At 40.3% G+C, this 19,257-nt stretch overlaps 1 protein-coding gene across 32 annotated transcripts in view; it reads left to right on the forward strand.

Annotated features, from left to right (window-relative positions):
• RAPGEF4 (Rap guanine nucleotide exchange factor 4) overlaps positions 1–19,257 on the forward strand; it is a 296,774-nt gene that overhangs the window by 237,527 nt on the left and 39,990 nt on the right. For 31 of the 32 annotated variants that reach the window (XM_070580180.1, XM_070580182.1, XM_070580195.1 and 28 more), the window contains 3 exons: positions 1,201–1,316; positions 6,554–6,642; positions 11,392–11,470. In XM_070580180.1, the coding sequence (XP_070436281.1) occupies positions 1,201–1,316; positions 6,554–6,642; positions 11,392–11,470 (284 nt within the window). Of the gene's footprint in view, positions 1–1,200; positions 1,317–6,553; positions 6,643–11,391; positions 11,554–15,697; positions 18,838–19,257 lie in introns of those variants that run through there. The other variant, XM_070580210.1, reaches the window with a different exon arrangement.

Raw genomic sequence — 19,257 nt, forward strand, 5'->3', positions numbered from 1 at the left:
TAGAGTCCTAAATGCAGCTTCTGTGCTTTCTGCTACGTTTGACATTATTCAACGATGATTTACAGTGTCATTTTCCATTCCTTATGCATGGACACCTATCCCTACAGAGCCACATTTGCTTTTGGTGGCAAAATTTCTGACAGCAAAATTTCCCTTAGGAATGTATTCTCTTACTGCAGAGAAAGTTAAATTAAAAATTATACCACTGACGGGGCTGGCCCCGTGGCCGAGTAGTTAAGTTCGCGCGCTCCCCTGCAGGCGGCCCAGTGTTTTGTTAGTTCGAATCCTGGGCGCGGACATGGCACTGCTCATCAGACCATGCTGAGGCAGCGTCCCACGTGCCACAACTAGAAGAGCCCACAACGGAGAGTGCACAGCTATGTACCAGGGGGCTTTGGGGAGAAGAGGGAAAAAATAAAATCTTTAAAAAAAAAAAAAAAAATTATACCACTGACTAAAACAGAAAAAATACCACGTGGAATTTGACTTGATTCTTATCTAATCTCTCTTAAAATGAGAACCAAATGATGAGAAAAAGCACATTAAATTTTTTAAATTAATTATTAAAATGACATTGAAATTTAGAGGTAAACTACTAACTCTTTGAAGTTTACACACATGGAGTTTACACTCAGCCAAAAGATTCTTTGAAAGAATAGATTAAGTAAGACCACTATCACTGATGTAACTTATAAAATTATTCAAAATAACCGAATAATGTTTTTAACACATTTCAAACTGATTTTTTAAAAAATAACAATGTCTTTTGATTAGAGAGAAAAGGTGCTACTGCTGTGAAAACTAAATACCCTCAGAAGAAAATCAGAATGAAAGAACTTTGCCACAGCTGAGTGCTGTTTGCCACATCTTTTGATAAGAATCGGTGCATTTGCTCTCCCATCTTCCTGCTCTACCACCCTCTCCGAAAGGTTTCTCAGAGCACAGCCACATCCTCTCTACTTTGCTGTTTTCCTGAATCCGGGTGGGGTTGGGGGGGGAAGCAAAGTTTTAAAATCACATGCCTCAAACCTCATCTGGTCCTCTCTGTGACCGTTGCAGCCCTTGACTTTGAAAATGACTTAATTTGTAGACGCAACAATTAGCATCACAAGCACCAAATGAGTTTCTGAAGCATTTGAAATTTTTTTCATTGTCTGAGAAAACAGCAGCATCTGTATGTGGTGTAATTTGTATTTGCAGGACGTTGAGGCGAATACAGTCAGACTTAAAGAACATGACCAAGATGTCTTGGTGCTGGAGAAGGTCCCAGCAGGGAACAGGGCTTCTAATCAAGGAAACTCACAGCCTCAGCAAAAGTAGGTTTGCGTCCAACGCTGCGATTGCCAGACTATGATTAACCTTTTCACATGGTATCATCATTTCTACAATAGCATGGTCTCATTTTTTGCGGAAGATGGCAATGCATGTGGCTTTTTTTCTCTCTATTGACTAATCACACATCTTGTGGAGTATAATGTATCCATTTCTGGCACTGCGTTGAGCTTGGTGCTGCCTAGAGTAATTGGAGGGAGAATATTCCTCTACTCTAAAAACGCTCTTGGTATACAGTGTCCAACTGTAATAGCTTTGGAAGAGAAAGAACAATGGAAATGGGAATGCCGGGCAGCTCACAGGATACTTAGGCCCCTAGGTGATGAGAACCTTTGGTATTTGAATTTCATATGGAGGATTTCTCAAGAAGTGTATTCATCTTGTTATCAGAGTGAGCATCTTTAAGGGAGACCCAGACTTCCAATATAAGAGAGTCTGTTGATTGCAGCCCAGAAGCATCCACTTGGCCTCATCCCTACTTATTCCTGCTAATGTCAAAAGGGCGTTTGGTTCACGTTTCTCAGGTCCCCTGTTTAACCTGAGTCTTTTTCAGTATTTCTGTGTTCAGTTCCATCTTTTGCTGCAACTTCCTGCATGAGAATTTTTCATCAAAAATACCAAGATTTGAATGATAAGATAGGAGAATTAGGAAACATAGCTCTAAGAAATTGTAGAAAATTACAGAATCTAGTTTTTAAAATAAAGATTAATTTACAATCTTGGAATAATAAAAACAGCAATTCTGTAGCTAAAGACACGTTACTGAATAATATGTTGAAAAAGAATGCACCCCGAGTAATTTTCCTTTGTTTGACACATAAATGGGGTGTTTCCTTTAATCAGGACACTCACCATAATGGATGCATTTTTATTGTTTAGACTAAAAGCCTCAGACGTTTTCATCTGGATAAATCAACATATTTTCAAAGAAGGCAGGAAGAAATATAATATTGTTGAATAGTCATAGCTTATTTTATCTAATCCTTATCACAACCCCTTTTAACAGATGGAGAAATACAGGCTCAGAGAAGCAAGTTGCTTGTCCAAGATGATAAAGCTTATAATGGTAGAGCTGGGACTCAGGTCTGGCTTGACCAACTTCAATGCTTTTGCTCCTTCAGCCTTGCAAGTTATTATAGCAAAATACGATATCCTCAACACTATCTCGTCAACATTGCAAACCAGTATATTTCAGAAGGGCTGAAATAAAATAGACTATGTAAAAAACTATCCTTTGACTTACAAATGTATAAAATTACCATCCAGAATCCTTTATTATTTATTTTTCACTACCATTCATTCTTGAAAATGTTCTTGCTCAAGTGTTTTCAACAGTTGTCCCTTCAGCCCACAGAGGAAGATGAGAATGAAAACATTTTTTATGGAATGTTGGGACTACCCCCAAAGATTTTCTTTAGTGCTCTTAAATATAACTAGACCATTTTACAGGGGTAATCTGCATTCTTTAAAAATGCCTCAGATGGCTCAGGACAATTTTGCTACCTGGAAAAGTAAGCCTTAAAAACTCTCCTTAACCTTGAAACATTTCACCAAAAGGTCGCTGGAGGTCCCTTTCCTTCGCATCTTTATATCGTGGGGAAGTGATCAAAAGTGTTTGCTTGTTACAACATCTTGCATTCAGAGTGCCCTCCAAATATTGATTGTTTTAATGAAATCAAACTAAAGGGAACAGGAAAGGGGAGGCCATGTGCATTAAATTTGTTTTAGACTTGGATCTGATTTCCCTTGTATCTCCTTATTCGTGTCCTGTACACCGATCCAAATTTCATCTATAATTCAAAACCTTGTGTGTGTTCACACCACACCATTTAAGACATATCAATGAGTACAAAATAATGCACCCACAAAATCAGTTCCTTGAAGAGTAAAAAGCCACTCTCTCAAGGGGTCATTGTCCACGTTGAGCTTTTCCATACCAGACCAGAGTTGGAAAGGGGGGCTGGGTAAGTGAATTTAGGCCTGATCTTCTGGAAAACTTCAATAACATGACAACAACCATGTCTATGGACGGACTTAAAATTTAGGAACCATTAGGGCCTCTGTCTCCTCAGAAATTGTGCTTTTTGAGCTTTTCAAAGAGGGTCACCATGTTGGTGCTAATAATATTATTGTTTGGATTCATTTTTCTCCTGAGAAATCCAGAATAGTTTATGTATACATTTTAAACTTTCGAAACTGCCTGACTCTCCCCAAGCCACTCAACTCTGAATGTGATAGTAAAATGTCAATAACAAGACAGTATGTCTCATGATGGATACACTAGATGGAGCCCTCATACATTTACCATTGTGGATATCTTCTGCTCTGTGCTTAGGTGGTTTTCTTAAGAGAGAATTTGAAAGCTCTCCCTATTTTAGTTACTGAGTTGCTTTTTCCTTAGACTAACAACCACCCAGTTGCTGAGCTCCATCTTGTTTGCAGAAAGGGTCTCTTTCAGGTCCCCCTCCCCCACCTCTCTTTTGGTTCTAGGTGCAGATAGAAGTGTCCTCATTGCCACACTTGGGGGGAGGAAAAGATCTTCTGGCACAGTCTTAAAACCTCACAGCTTGGATAGTGTAACCAATTGGGGCTCTCTTGAACTTCAACTAGAGTAGCTCCTTGGTGCAGTAAACTGAAAAGAGCCACCCTGTCTGGTCTTCAAGTCCCTCAGTTAAACAGGGGTCAAGAAGTAGGCTCCCGGCACTGGGCAGCCTGAAACAAAGCAATGAAGTGATGTTTCCGCCAAACCCATAGCTGCCAGATCCCAGCCGGCTATGTCTGGCCAGAGGCTCCCTGGCCCTCCCTCTCCAGAGATCCCTGCCCTAAGAGAATGTCACCACCTGAACAGCCATCTGTGGAGCTGAGAAGAGGGAGAGGATGAGGTGAGGCTGCCATGGCAGCTGTACCACTAGAGGGAGCCTTTGACAGCAAAAGAAAGATGCCCTGGCGTCCGAGACTGACCAGGTGGGCAGAGCTTAGAGAGGCCACTTTTCTCTAGTGACATGATAGGATATCTGGCTTGCCACTCAGGTCTTTATTCTTTTTGACCAGACGTAATACCCTAGCTAAGAGATATCCAAACAAAGAACACCAGAATGTGAAGCCAATCTTTTATCAGAGTTAAGCTTTTGACAAAGTAACAAATTTCAAACTGATGTACCAGTCACATACCCAGCTGTGGAGCTTGCCCCTTATTAGCAACAAGTCCAATGCCATGTGAAATGAGTAACTGGTTTTCTATGTTACATATTTACACTCTTATTTAAATAAAACTTGTTTTCAGAAACAAGCAAGCCCTTTTCAGAGGGGATATTAAATTGCACAGCAGACTTCCTGTTTGTAAGGAGCTCCAGGGACCTGGACGGAGCCTCTGCCCCGAGCATCTTGCTGCACAGGCAGAGCAGCCCTATGAGACACACACTTGTGCTCTGAAGCCAGACCTGGCTCACAGCAGAGATCTCACATTTACTAACTCTGGGACCACAGGCCTAACGCCTCCCCTCGCTGCCCGGTTTCTCCATCTGCAGAATGAAGATAATATTTGACTAGCAGGAGTAAAGATGACGATGTCATTCAATGCCCACCTGGTTGTCTGGGGCCTCGTAAGCATTTGACAGATGTTGAATGCCCCCTCCAACTGCAGTTCCTTGTTAGTTAGTGTGGCCAGATGCTGCTCCTTTTCCAGCTCATCTGGTGAGCGCTGTCCAAAAATCCTGTATTTCAGGAATTATTGAATGAACTCAGCAATTTTCTCCATTTTAGTGTTGAATGTCCTTTATAGATATGCCCTCTCCTTTCCTCAAATAGTCATTGCCTGTTAGAGGAAAAACCCTTGTTTTCTACCTTATTTACTTTGAGAAAGAGGTCATACTTTTGAGATTAAAGTAAATAATTTTTTTCTAATTCCCCTGCTCCTCCTCTAGGCTCCAAAGACAGGTTTCCTCAACGATGTAAACTCTTCAGCTTCCTTTTGGCCCTGAGTTCACACACACACACACACACGAATGCACACACAGAAAAGCTTCAGCTGCCGGTTACCTTCCAGTTAGACTGCATGTGCTGCTTCATTCAGTACCAGGGCTGATCGACTCGCTCTCCGTTTTTCACGTCGCAGGGTCATGTGTTGAGTGGGCTCCTCTTCACTCCCTCGGACAGAAGGTGAAGACTATGAGACTAAATATGTTAGAGACATTCTCGGGATCTCAGCACACTTCCTGCGAGGTCTCAAACAGGCAGGGAGAGGGTGTCGGTGAGGAGGCGAAGAAATGTGGGTTCTCCGGGAGCTGAATTCTACTGCTGCTTTCTGAATAGAAGAGGATTTTATTTCCATTGTTTTTTCTTCCCTGTCATTTTGCTTCAAGTGAAATGCCAAGCGGAAAAGCAAAGTCTGAGTTTTGGGGTAGGAACACCAGATCATCTTAATGTCTTCTATACAATGTGTGTATGGTGTTCATTCCATTTTGTTACCATCGTGAATATGACTTTGAAATAACCCACGTTCAATTTAAAGAATAAATCCTCTCCTGTTGATTGAAGAGCCCCATGGATGGATCTTCTTAAATAATGGCTAACACACCCCCCGCAAAATAATTTATATTGGACATTGAAATAAATTACATGGATTTTCTACTGATGTTTTATTTCCTATTCAGATGCTACTGGGGTTTGTTTGTTTGTTCATTGGTATTTTGGGTTTTGTTTTCTTTTCTCTTGTTTTATTCTCAGCTGCCTTTCCAAAGCACATACCAGCGTACAGTTGGGAAAGACAGCACTCCAGAAATAGGCAGGGGAATCCAGTGTGGGAGTGAAATTTTGCTACAAGTGACCCATATATGGATAACCTGGTTTACTGTCGCTTCCTCTCGCCAGCTCCCCCTGCCTGTCCTGAACTGCCCTGAGATACATGTTCCTTTCATTCCCCTTGGAACAAATTTCTCAGTTCCCAGCCTGCGAGCCACTCTCTAAGAAGTTCACTTTAGTTCCGCGTAGGGAAAAAAGAATTAACGTTTTAATAACCACTTCACTTTGTGGCTTTTCCGTTGTCTTCCTGTGTGACCTCGGCAAGGTACGTGGTCTCTCTCACCTTAAGGTGCATATGGGCCAGAAGTTGTCAGCATGGTTCCCTGGGATCTCAAAAATAAACAATGTAGGTATGTGAGAAGTTATTTATTAATGATTTGCCCACTTTTAAAACCTAATGATGTTTTTATTTCTTATCCAGGTATACTGTGATGTCAGGAACACCTGAAAAAATTTTAGAGCATTTTCTAGAAACAATACGCCTTGAGCCAGCTTTAAATGAAGCAACAGGTAAACACTTAGAACAGTTTCATGTATCCATTAAATCCATGCAAAGCATTATAAAAAAAGAAAAAAATCCTGGGGCCAGCCCGGTGACGCAACAGTTAAGTGTGTGTGTTCCACCTTGGTGACCCGGGGTTCACCAGTCTGGATCCCAGGTGCAGACATGGCACCACTTGGCAAGCCATGCTGTGGCAGGTGTCCTACATATAAAGTAGAGGAAGATGGGCATGGATGTTAGCTAAGGGCCAGTCTTCCTCAGCAAAAAGAGGAGGATTGACAGCCGATGTTAGCTCAGGGCTAATCTTCCTCAAAAAAAAAAATATATATCCTGAGTTCATTCTCAGTGTGTCTAGCCAAAGCAGTTGTAGAAGGGGATTATATGCATTAACATTAGAGGAGCATCCTTGTGTGGCCCAGTCAGGGAGTAATCCTTCTGACCGTCCTCTGCCCACTCTAGCCCTGACTGACCTTTATAGATGGCTTAGTCTCATTCACACGTATTAGGAGTAGCCTTCCGTAGGCCTCTGTTAGGTTGCAATTTAAATCCTGCCTATTCCCATAAAGGACTTGAAGCTGCCTACATGAAAAGCCCGACCTTGCTCCAACTGGGAGTAAAATGGTTCTCTTTGTGGCTGTACCTTCTCGGGCTGCCCAGAGTATAACTAAACACCACTGTGCAGCTTCCTAGGGCTGCCGTAACATAGTACCACAACAGAATTTATTGTCTCACGGCTCTAGAGACTGGAAGTCCAAGATCAAGGTGTTGGCAAGGTTGGTTCCTTCTGAGGGATATGAGGGAGAGTATGGTCCATGCTTTTCATCCAGCTTCTGGTTTGCTGGCAGGCTTTGGCATTCCTTAGCTTGTAGGTGCATCATCCAGATCTCTGCCTTCTCATTCACATGGCATTTTCCCTGTGCCTCTTCACAAAGTCTTCCCTCTGTGCCTCTGTCTCTGTGTCCAAATTTCCCTTTTTTATAAGGAAACACTAATGACGTCATCTTAACACCTGCAAAGGCCCTATTTCCAAATAAGGTCACATTCTCAGGTCCCGGGCGTTTAGGACTTCAACAGACCTTTTTTGGAGGACAAAACTCAACCCATCACGCCACCTCACAGTAAGCCAGTCTTGTTAACTAAGACCCAGAGATTTGAGGGTGCATGAGATGAATCTCACCAGTGAGCTAAGTGTTCTGAGTTTTTATATCATTCTCCACCTTGGTTACCATCTTGTACGTGACTTTGGAATGGTCCACATTCAACTATTTTTTCAAATCCTATGCTACTGGCCTGTCTCTCAGACTAATGGGTTAATATTTCAAGCACACTGAGCTCATAGAAGAGCATTTCTCACTAAAAGAAGTTCAAAGATTTATCTCAAGAACTGAGTGGTAGTTCAGAGTCCATTTCCATCCTCTTTGCAAAGTTATCGTTATTATTATATATCTCCTATAAGTATTTTACCACTGATTTACTTCCTATTTTATCTCCCCATTCCAGTTTCTCATTCTTTAAATAGATTATCTGAGGGGTTTTTTTTATGTAGTGAATTAACTGGGGAGCAGTAGATATAAATGGTAGGATCTCTGGCTCCAGGGCAGTTAGTTTCACTTCAATATTTGTTGAGTCTCTTGTTGGGCAGCCACTAAGCTGGATGCTCTGGACCACGCAATGTGAATAAGAAATCAGCCTCCCGCCCTCAGGAAGTTTGTAACCTACTAGAGGACAGAAAGGAATGTGCAAATAGCTTGAATATCAGGCAGAATGTGGTCCGTGCTTCAGCAGCACTGACTGGCTGAGGGGACCAGGCAAAATGTCATGGAGAATATAGCCTTTAAAGTGGCCCTGAAGGAAGGCTGGTGACTAGTAACTGGAGATGGGGACAAAGCCTTCCACACTGAGGGACAGCATTAGTTCTGACCTAGAAGTGGACAAGGGAGAACAAGTGTTTTGCTTTTCTAGACTATCAGATACATAAGTGGGAGAAGGAAGGTAAGGTCTGAGAATTTGGGTACAGATCCTGGATGGTCTTAAATGCAAAACCAAGCTTTGGGGAATAGTTGAAGATGTCCAAGCAAGGAGAGTGTGGTAAGTTTTTCTTGAGAAAGGAAACCCTTGAGGGACCAGTTAGCATCTTGCTTGCTTCCAGGAGGCATACATAACCTCAAATAAACCAAATTTCTAGGACCCAAGGTCAGAAAAAATATAGCAGATTTTTCCCATCTGATTAACTGTTTGCCCAGAATGTGTGATTGCGTAATGCGAGAAACAGCATCTTCCTTAAGGTGAATATTGACTCAAAAGGGAGATTCTGGTACATTAGAGACTATGGCATCTAAGGAAAGATCTGTAAGATTTGATGAAGAACAAATGTATCTTTCTTTTAAAGTCACCTCTAAGAGAAGTAGGGACTAGATTGTTGCTTCTTAAAAAATTAAAGCCTAGAAATCAGTGTGTTCTGTGGCTGGCACGTGGGATGTGGTTCCTGACCCTTCCATGTTTGATGTTTGAAGTAGCTTAACATCATAACTTAATATCAAACTTCATTCCCAACAGTTTTTCTGATTTTATTTTCTCACAAATAGTGTTCATGACTTGGAGATAGAGAATAAGTCAGTATCCTGCTCATAATAAAAAATAAGAACGTGCCACACAGTCATTCTGTTTACTAAAAGTAATCCTGGTTCAGGCCCATGAAACTCATGGATGCAGTGGGCTGGGGGACCCTTGGCATGTGTGTTTTACAATACAGTGAGAAACGTCAGAGTTGACAGTGAAACTGGTTTACATCATAGAAATGAACACCCCAGGGTTTGCCAGTACATTCTCTTAATTTACCAAAACATCTCTTTTCTGCCTAAGAACTATTAGTTTCCTAGATTTTTTACTTCTATGACCAGCATTTGTCATCGAGTGACTTGAGAAATCATTTTCTAGTTGGAAATGATTTTTTAAAGTCTGTTCTCAAGGGTTACTGCGTATGCATAGAGAACAAGAAAGCCACTTTGAAATTTGGGTGCTGGGTGGTTACCATGCTGAGTGACCAGCTCCCCAGCCTTGGAGTCCCCTACTCAGATCTCCACCTTAGCTACATTTAAACTACTCCTTAGCACAGGCTTTATCAGCAAGTGTTACCTCCCCTATCCTCAGAGAATGTATAAAACATATAAAGGTGACTCTAGATGTTAAATTCAGACAAGCCAAAATCCTTTTGTACTTAACAAAAAAAGTTGCATGCAGCTTCTGTCTGGCACCTTCTCTGGCTCAGTATAATGGGCCTGAAATGACTGCTGACACTGAGTGACAACTGAATGACAGCTTGGGCTCACACTCACCACTTAGGTTTACATGAGTATAAGTATAATGGTAGTATCTGACATGGTAGAGGTCTTAGCTAACGCCACAGTGGTAATCATATTGCAATATATAAGTGTATCAAATCAGTACATTGTACACCTTAACCTTATACAATGTTATATGACAATTATATCTCAATTTTTTAAAAAATGAGTATAATGGTTAAACCTTTTGTCCCTGATTCCAACTTTGCCAAGATAAGTTGTTTAAAACATAGACATTGGAAATCTAATTTACATAGTTAAAATTTTCCTATTTCTTACCATTTCCCATTTGAAAAGTTAGATGTTTCTCAGATCTCAGCCAGTGTAGTTCATTTTTTAGTTGAAAATCCCCGTAGCATCTTCTTGGATTGCAAGTGTCAGTGGGCGTACTCCCAGGGCTTTTAGATCTGTCTTCACGTGCTTTCCCAGCAAGGCTGCCTGGACAGTGCTGTCTTTGCGTTGAAGAACCAGCGTGAATTCAAAATGAAGCAAATGCAGCTTGTCTTGGGACTTGCCTTATTTCTCTTGCCAGCTCCTTGCTTACCTACCTGAAAAATAGCTTCAAATATAGGACATTCGCCATTGAATCTGCTGGAGAGCTTTCGTTTTGCTTCAGTTGCTGCTCACAGACTTTATCTTGTCATTTTCTCCTGCTTTTGTCTCCCTCATTCTCTGCACTTACCACCTCCACTTCCTATAATTCTGTCGCCTTCTCATCCTTCATTGCTCCCTCTTGAAATAGCAGGTGAAAAAGAGATATCGACAAAAGACATGGTGTAAGATAGACAAAGAAATGACCATGTCTTAACTCTGCATACATGATACTGCCCATGGTGGTTCTTTAATTATATGGGGCTTTTAAAAATATTTATTTATTTATTTTGAGGAAGATTAGCCCTGAGCTAACTTCTGCCACCAATCCTCCTCTTTTTGCTGAGGAAAACTGGCCCTGAGCTAACATCTATGCCCATCTTCCTCTACTTTATATGTGGTACACCTGCCACAGACAGCATGGCTTGCCAAGCAGTGTGTAGGTCTGCACCTGGGATCCAAACCAGTGAACCCCGGGCTGCTGAAGCGGAATGTGCGAACTTAACCTCTGTGCCGCTGGGCCAGCCCTAATTATATGTATTTTTTTAAAAATTCATTGTGGCTAAGGTGACCAGTTCCATTTGTACAGGCTGTCTCTTTTTCAAATGTTATACTTTTTGTCCACTGTCCTAAGAAACTGAATTTTGATCTCAGGCTCTGTCAACATTATTATTTTTATATGCAGTGCTTCTTTGTACAGCAAAACCCCAAGCCAACATCTCAGAACCATTGACCAAGAGCCAATGAACAGATATTCTTCCTTTCCTAAAGATTTCTACAAGAACCTAATTTCCTTTTCTGCTTTGCGTTTTTTTCTTCCTGCAGATTCTGTTTTAAACGACTTTGTTATGATGCACTGTGTTTTTATGCCAAATATCCAGCTTTGTCCAGCCCTGGTGGCCCAATATCCTTTTGTTGTGAAAAGTCTCTATTCACTTGAAGACACTCCTTAGGCATATGGCCATTATCGCATCTCATTCTCCGAAGGTAAGTCATGGCCCAGGCAGAGTTGAGCTTTCCACCCCTGTCAAATTCTGAAACATGAGCGGTTTTCCCCAGCATACACTCTCCAGCTCTCTCCAGCATGGTTTTTCCATGCCATGTTTAAGGATTTCTTCCTCATTACCTCTGTAGAGAAATGGGAGCCAAGTTACCTCTGGAAGGTGATGCTGGTGACAAGTATACATAGCTGGGAGGTAGGCTAGAGAAGGTTATGGGGAAGAGTATTATGAGGGAGTATTATTAGGGAGAGTTCCCTAACTTTGGAGACAGCCTCGGTACCTCTGTCAGGATAGCTGGCAGAGCGGACTGTGCTCTGCTTGTGTTCTTCCTCTAAGCTATGGTATTAATCAGATCACTAACCTGTGAGATGGATACAAGTTATCATTGTGGGGTAGCTTTTCTTTCACATTTGTCCTAGTCCGTCCTTTCCTCTAGATACTGAAATTGATGGCTTTGTTGCTGTTTTTATTATTATCCCATTGACTTAAATCAAAGATACAAAACCTGAAATTCTATTGCTACTTCCTCTAGACAGCTTGAAAACTGACTTTGTTTTGGGAAGCTTTTCAAGAGTCTGTTGAATTGACCAATTGGTGTGCAGTGTCTGGCACAGAGGGAACATTCGGAAAATGTGTATTGAATAAAACAAGTGAATATTATTGATAAGTTACACCCCCAACTTTGGGGGGCATGTGAAAGTATCTTTTCCAGTTCTGCTTTATTTTTAAAGAAGCAAAAATTTAGACCCCAAAACATTTTGGCCTTTTTGAGCAGGTAAATGTGTTGAAGGAGAATGGCTTTCTTCCTGAGCGGTCCAGTCAATGATGGCATGTTTTTCTTTTTCGGAATTATAATTTCCCTACCTGATTCTCATTTTCTTGTTCACCCATAATTCTCTTTGAAGTCAGCAGAATGTGTGAGGATAGATTTGGGTTGAATATGTTGTTCAGAGGGAGCTGCAAGAACAAGATTTGGGTATTTATTTGCCTGGAAACTATCTTTCCAAGTAATGACAGCTTAATGAGACTTACATATATTATATATTCTTTCTGGCTCATATTCAATTTTTCTCAAGTAAAATTAACACATTCAGGATCTCTCTGTGCTCTTTTAGCTTCATACATGGTAATCGTTATTAGACCTTTGAGATTTGTTGGAAGGAAAAATAAAAACCACCATTGAGTTTAGACTTTTTTTTCCAGCAGTTAGCATGTGGATAAGCCTAAGGCGAACAAAACTAAACAAAGAGTGAGAGTATAGTGGTCCAAGTCATATCATCTTTACAACTCAAAGCCCCAAACGCTAAGCTTATTTTTTTTTTTTTTTACAAATTCTGATTTCGTCATTTGTTCGCTTGTTCTCCTACAGAATTAGTTGGAATCATTATATCTGTCTTTTAAAATAAAAGTTTCTAGAGGGAAGTCCATGCCATGCCCAGCTGGGGAGATGTGGGGGTAATGATATTGAGAGGAGGAGAAGACAGGAAAGTGAACAATAGAATCAAGGGAGGCCTGTGATGTCCAATCCTAATTCTTTTCTCAGTAGATGGAGGGAATCCAGATGGCTGGGTGTCGTCTACACCACCTAGTGCCCTCAGACGCTGCCTTCACACCTGGCCCTATGAGCGCTTAGATTCTCTTCATTGTTCTATTTTGAATCAACCCTCTATGTGTCAGGGACCATGCTAAGAACATTGACCCGGGTTATACCACTTTATTCTTACCGGAGTCCATTGGGTTAGTTTTAGCTTTTCTTTACAAATGAGGATTCTGAGGCTCAAAAACAATAGAGTGACATGCCCAAGGCAAGTGGCAGGGCCAGGATTCCTCCAGGTCTTAGGATTCCAAGCCTGGGCTGTGTCACTTTTTTCTTCACAACTTATGTCTTTAAAAGCTTATCCTTTAATTAGAGTTTAAGAACATTTCCTGACAATGTATTACATGAAGCATGTTTATCTGTGCTTCAGTTAGCTAAAACCAAAGTAAGCCCATTTTGTTGAAACCAAATAAATAAAGTGTCAAACAGAACCTTTTGCAATGATGGAAATGTTCTATCTCTGTGCTAGCCCAGTAGCCACCAGCCTTGAATTTGGCTACTGTGACTGAGGAACTGAACTTTTAATTTTATTTAGTTTTCATTCATTTAAATTTAAATTGCCACATGTGGCTAATGGCTACCATATTGGATAGCATAAGTCTAGTACTTACATTTGGGGAATAAGAGCCTCATATAAGAATTGCTGTTCTGTAATGCTTAGAGAAAGCACCCCAGGGAGGCTGGGAGCTCATCCTGGTGCAGGCAAGAAACTAGAAAGGGCTCTGCCACTGAAGGTCATCTATGTGCAGATGCTTCTATGTAGTGCTGAGGACTCAATTTTTAGTCCCGTTCCCTTCAGGGACATGTTATATAGGCTCCTTATCTAAGCTACGTTTTTTTGGTCATAAGTAACAGAAACCAACTGTGACTGACTTAAGGAATAAAGGAATTTATCAGAAGAGTATGATGAATTTAGAGAACTGAAGGAATTCTGAAAGAACCCAGGCCTTGGAAAGGGACCTCAGGGCAGCAACTGAAGACCCTGCTGTCAGGGTAAATCTACTCCAGGCGTCCTGGCCCTCCCCTCATTCCCACATCCCTGGGAAAGAGGGTCTAGTTGGCCTAGCTTGGGTCACTGCTGACATCTTGGTTGAAGGCACAGCACTTTTTTGAGCAGTTTCACAGAGATTGCCTGTAAAGAAAAACAGAGAAAGTGGAGAAATAGATGATGAGCAGGCAAAAACAGAAAATACGTATAAACTGCCTAATATCACATCCACAAGCGACAGGGAGACAGAATGTAAAATGGAACCGGGCGGTGGCGGGGGGGATCCGTTTAACCCACATGTCGTTAACATGGGATGTGGGGATGGTAAAATACTGCCATTCCACTGAAGCGTTCACATTAAGTGAGGTACTTTGGCTGAGTGTTTTCAAAGTACTTAATTTCCGTGACTTTTCATAGCAGCTCTGTGAAGAAGTCACTATTTTCACTGCTCTTTTTCCAAATCAATAAACTAGGATAATGAAATATTATGATTTGCTCAGAGAAAGGTAATTACAAGTACAGAAAAGAAATGAGCCCTGAGCCACCAACACCTATTTCTGTCCTTAATCCACGTTGTATGTCTCCTCCAGTTTTGCTCTTAGCACAGAGGAAGATGGTAGAACTCTGTTTTACGTTAATATTTTAAGCCTTTTATGTGCAAATGAGAGAGACTATCTATTCATTAGATATGCTTGGGACATGATGTGACCTGATGAATACAAGTGCTTTATAATGAGTTTTTAGAATATATTTGTTCAATTTCTGTACTTTTCATCTCCAGTTCTTTAATTTTTTTTTTAAATCTGCACTTAAAATTCAGTTCCATTTTCCATTAATCTTTAAAAAGAAAATAAAACCACCTATAACCCTACCAGGTATTACTATAGCTAACATTTTGGTGTGTATCCTTCCAGTCTTTTTTCAATACATATAGATATATACTTTTAAGGATAAGAATGGGATCATACAATAAATAATTTTGTATGCTTTGTCACTAAACAATATTTTGTGAATCTCTTACTCTGTCATTAAATACTTGTCCACACCGCTTTTCTAAATATAGATAGCTTCGTCATCTTTTTTTTAAAGATTTTATTTTTCCTTTTTCTCCCCAAAGCCCCCCAGTACATAGTTGTGTATTTTTAGTTGAGGGTCCTTCCAGTTGTGGCATGTGGGACACTGCCTCAACATGGCCTGATGAGCGGTGCCATGTCCGCACCCAGGATTCGAACCGTCGAAACCCTGGTCTGATGAAGCGGAGCGCAGGAACTTAACCACTTGGCCACGGGGTTGGCCCCAGCTTTGTCATCTTTAAAAATAAAACCTTCTCCTTATAAAAAACTTCAGTTCACAGAAAAAGAGAAGAGAGCAAAGTTCACCTGGTAGCTCATCAATGTTTTATAAAAAACCTTCCAGAAATTTTATAAATGAGATCATGTTATATGTGTTTTTTTGGTAATATATTCTTTTTCTTTTAATAGAATGTTGTGGATATCTTTTCAAACCCAATATGTATAAATAAAACTACGTCATTATTTTTTTCAGATAATCCCACAAATATTTATTGAACACTTACAATGTGTCATCCGGTGCTGGGCAACAAGGTGACAAAGATGCGTGAGAAAAACACATTATCATTTTTAATGACTGAGAATATTATATGGTAGATATGTCATAATTTATTCTCTTAGCCTCTTCCTCTTGGATATTTAGATTATTTCCACATTTTTCCCTGTAACAAATACAATGCGATAAATCGACATCCTTCCAACTAAATCTGTGCCCACATAGAGGATAATTTCCTTACTTTAAATTCTGAAAGTAGGCAAAGAATATGTAATATTTTAATGCTTTGATGTTTATTACCAAATTGCTCTCCTGTTGTCTTAACTTTGTTTCTTATGATTAAACTCTGCTATATTTTTGTTTGTACAAATAAGGCAGGCCTTCAATTCAGTAAGTAATCACAACTAAGTTAGTGTTATTTTGAGTTTTAATAACTGTATCCTTGATTCAGAGCATTTCCATATCATTTACTTTATCTTTCCAACTCCGAGCCCCCACAACGCCAAAAAAGGACTAGTATGATATTTATTTCATTTTCTCTGTAGGAGAAATCAAGGCACGTGGAAGCTACGTAACTACCTAAGTTTCCACATATACTGGCACTTGTTCAGAGGAACTCTGTGTAACTAATGTAATTTTAGTTGCAGTGGACGTCGTAATTGACTCAGTTGGTCAGTCTAGCTACTCATAGTAATTGGCTGCCCTTGACCATGATTGGTTCTCAAATTGCTGGCCCACGGTGGACTGGGCCAGTGAGATTCAAAGAGAAGTTTCCTGGGCCTTCTGGGTAAAAAGCTTTCTCAATATTTGAGAGAGAGACCAGGAAGCCTGTAGCCTCAATTGGCAGTGACAACTATCCTACAGTTGTAAGGAGAATGAGCCCTATGACAAAGCTGAGTGGAGAGTCAGAGAAAAATGGAGTCTATGGTGACATTATTAGCACTTGGGCCTATCCTGAAGCTTACCTTGCTAACAGATTCTCTGTTATATCAACAAATCCAGGTCTCTGTTCTTTAGGACAGATTGTTTCTGCAGCTGAAAGAATCTTAAGTGATAAATTGCTTACATTTAAATTCATAAACATTTAAATACAGCAATAATTTTGGTCAAATATTTTCTCTTAGTATCCTAATTTCTTTTGGCTTAATATTCAATACAAATTCTGCGCTTTTAGCATGGAAATAATTTATGTAGTTTCTTGAATTAATGCAGAATTGCCACTAAGTTTTAGCTAAAACTGCCTTTATGTGTATTATGTCCCGTAGAGAAACAAAGTAAATACAAGAGTTTCCCTTACTGAAATGGCAGGGTCTCTATCACTTACTCTGTGAAATTGACCTGGGGATGTTCTCTTCATAAGTTGACTTAGGTTCTCTAAGAATCACATTTATCAAAATTTGCTTTTCTTGTTGGTGAAAGATTTATAAAACAGCATCAGCCTCTTCTCTAGAGAAGCCAAGTTTTTAGCAACATCCTTTAGATTTCTAAGGAAAATTGTCAGCTTAAATTTTGTTGAAGCCAAATTTTATCATTGTAGTCCCCCATTTGGTTATGAAAAGTATTTGATCCATGTGTCACTATGAGAGCAATTTACTCCTGCAGATATGCAATTTGAGAGTTTATTTCCAATAAGGAAGACTTGGTTTGATGATGATAGGAACGTGATGTTCTCTTTGGAAGGAAATGCCGATATTATCAGATATTCCTCAAAGTATTTTATGTACATTTTCTCAGCCTCATAGCAACACTATGAGATGTGTACTCTTTTTACAATAAGGAAATGAGACTGAGCAGCTAAGTAATTTGCCCCAGGTGACATAGCTAGTAAGTGTTTGAACAAGATTTAAACCCAGGCAGTGTCTTGCATTAGGCCATGTCCTTACTGCTCTGCCACAAGGACAAGCCCCTGGCTTGAGACTGAAAAGAATAGCCAGGAACTATAAGCTTCTAAAAATGCACAGAATTCTGAAAATCAGTGAGAAAAAAATATTCTGAGTAAGAAAAGGGGAGGCATCTAAAGAAAATAACAGCACAGCAAGCACTCCTGTGAGCTCAGAGTTAACAGGTGCACACGAACACAGCAACAGCTGCCCTGGTGGGAATAGCCTCACAGAGTTAAACCCAGAAATGCCAAGTCTTATGAAAAATTCCAAAATCAACCATTTAAAAGATTTTAAATGATTTCCAGAGGTGGAGCCATAATAATGATGATAGCTAACTCAGAGACTTTTCTACATGGTTTCCCAACATTGTTTTATCTCATCCTTAACAGCAATCCTGTGAAGTTGACTGATGAAGAAACTGAGGTTCTAAATGGTCAACTAACTGACCAAGGGTCTCACAGTTTATAAATGGGGAAGCCAGCATATGAACCCAGGTGGTCCAACTTCAGAACCTGCATTCCTAAGGATGTGCTGCATCAAGGAAGGAGTAAGCCCAGTGCTCAGGATGTTGGGATGCTCCACAAAGGCAAGCAGAGTAGTAAAGAGGCCCCATAATATAGTGGGAAAAACAGGAGCTCTGAAGTCAGAAGACCTGTGTTTAAGACCTGCGTCTTACAAGCTATATTAGTTGGCAGTTGTCCTTAACCTGTCTGAACCCCGTCTGTATAATGGGGTAATTATACCTGCCCTAGCCACCTCGCCAGGTTGTTGTGAAGATCAAATGGGGCTGTGTGTGTGAAAGTACATTATAAACCTTAAAGCCCCTTATAAATATTGCCCCATATAAATACGTTATTGTACCATCATGAGAGGAATATGGCATAATATAAAGAGCATACAAAAGCTTTGTCTAGTCCGTGGGCAGATGACCCCCAAAGTTTGTTTTCAGCTGCAAGCAGAGATCTTGTATGCAAAGCAGGGTTTTGAAAAACAACAACATTGAAGAGTATCAGTTTGAATGTTGATAAGTGTTTTATAAATAGCTGCATAATTAGCATGTACTTACTGCAAAAAGTATACATAATATTTTATTCCCTGTTGTAGGCTGTAATGAAGCTGCTGCCTCTACATCCTAGGAGGTTTTCACTTACTTTCCCCGTGATAATTTTAATACGTGGAACCATTATTAGCTGAATTAAGAATAAGTAAATGAGCAGTAAAAAAAATACAGAAAAATTACAGGTGCCTGTGGTGAGTAAGATAATAACTAGGTAAAAATATATGAAATAATTACAGTGTTTGAACGGCAGAGCCGGCGTGAGGAAAATGACTCAATGGAATATGAAGCTTGCTGTTGGCAGGGTAGGAATAACTGTAGCCTGCGCTGTGGCCTTCACCTCTTTGGAGTCTCAGCCCTAATAGCTCACTGAGTACAGATCCATCTGTCCTCAGCTGCATCTATATGACGCCAAAGGAGCTGATGCAATTCAATGGAGATTAGTCACTCTGAGAGTCTGTGGTCCTAAAGATTAAATACCCAATAACTGAAAGATTCTGTTTGAAAGATGTCCCAGATGTTTTGGTATTTGTGTAGACTTAGTCACGCCAGTAACATTGAATATGAACTTATTTAGAATGTATCTATGATCTGTATTT

This window comes from Equus przewalskii, chromosome 17 (assembly GCF_037783145.1).
Source record: "Equus przewalskii isolate Varuska chromosome 17, EquPr2, whole genome shotgun sequence".
NCBI classification, from domain to species: domain Eukaryota; kingdom Metazoa; phylum Chordata; class Mammalia; order Perissodactyla; family Equidae; genus Equus; species Equus przewalskii.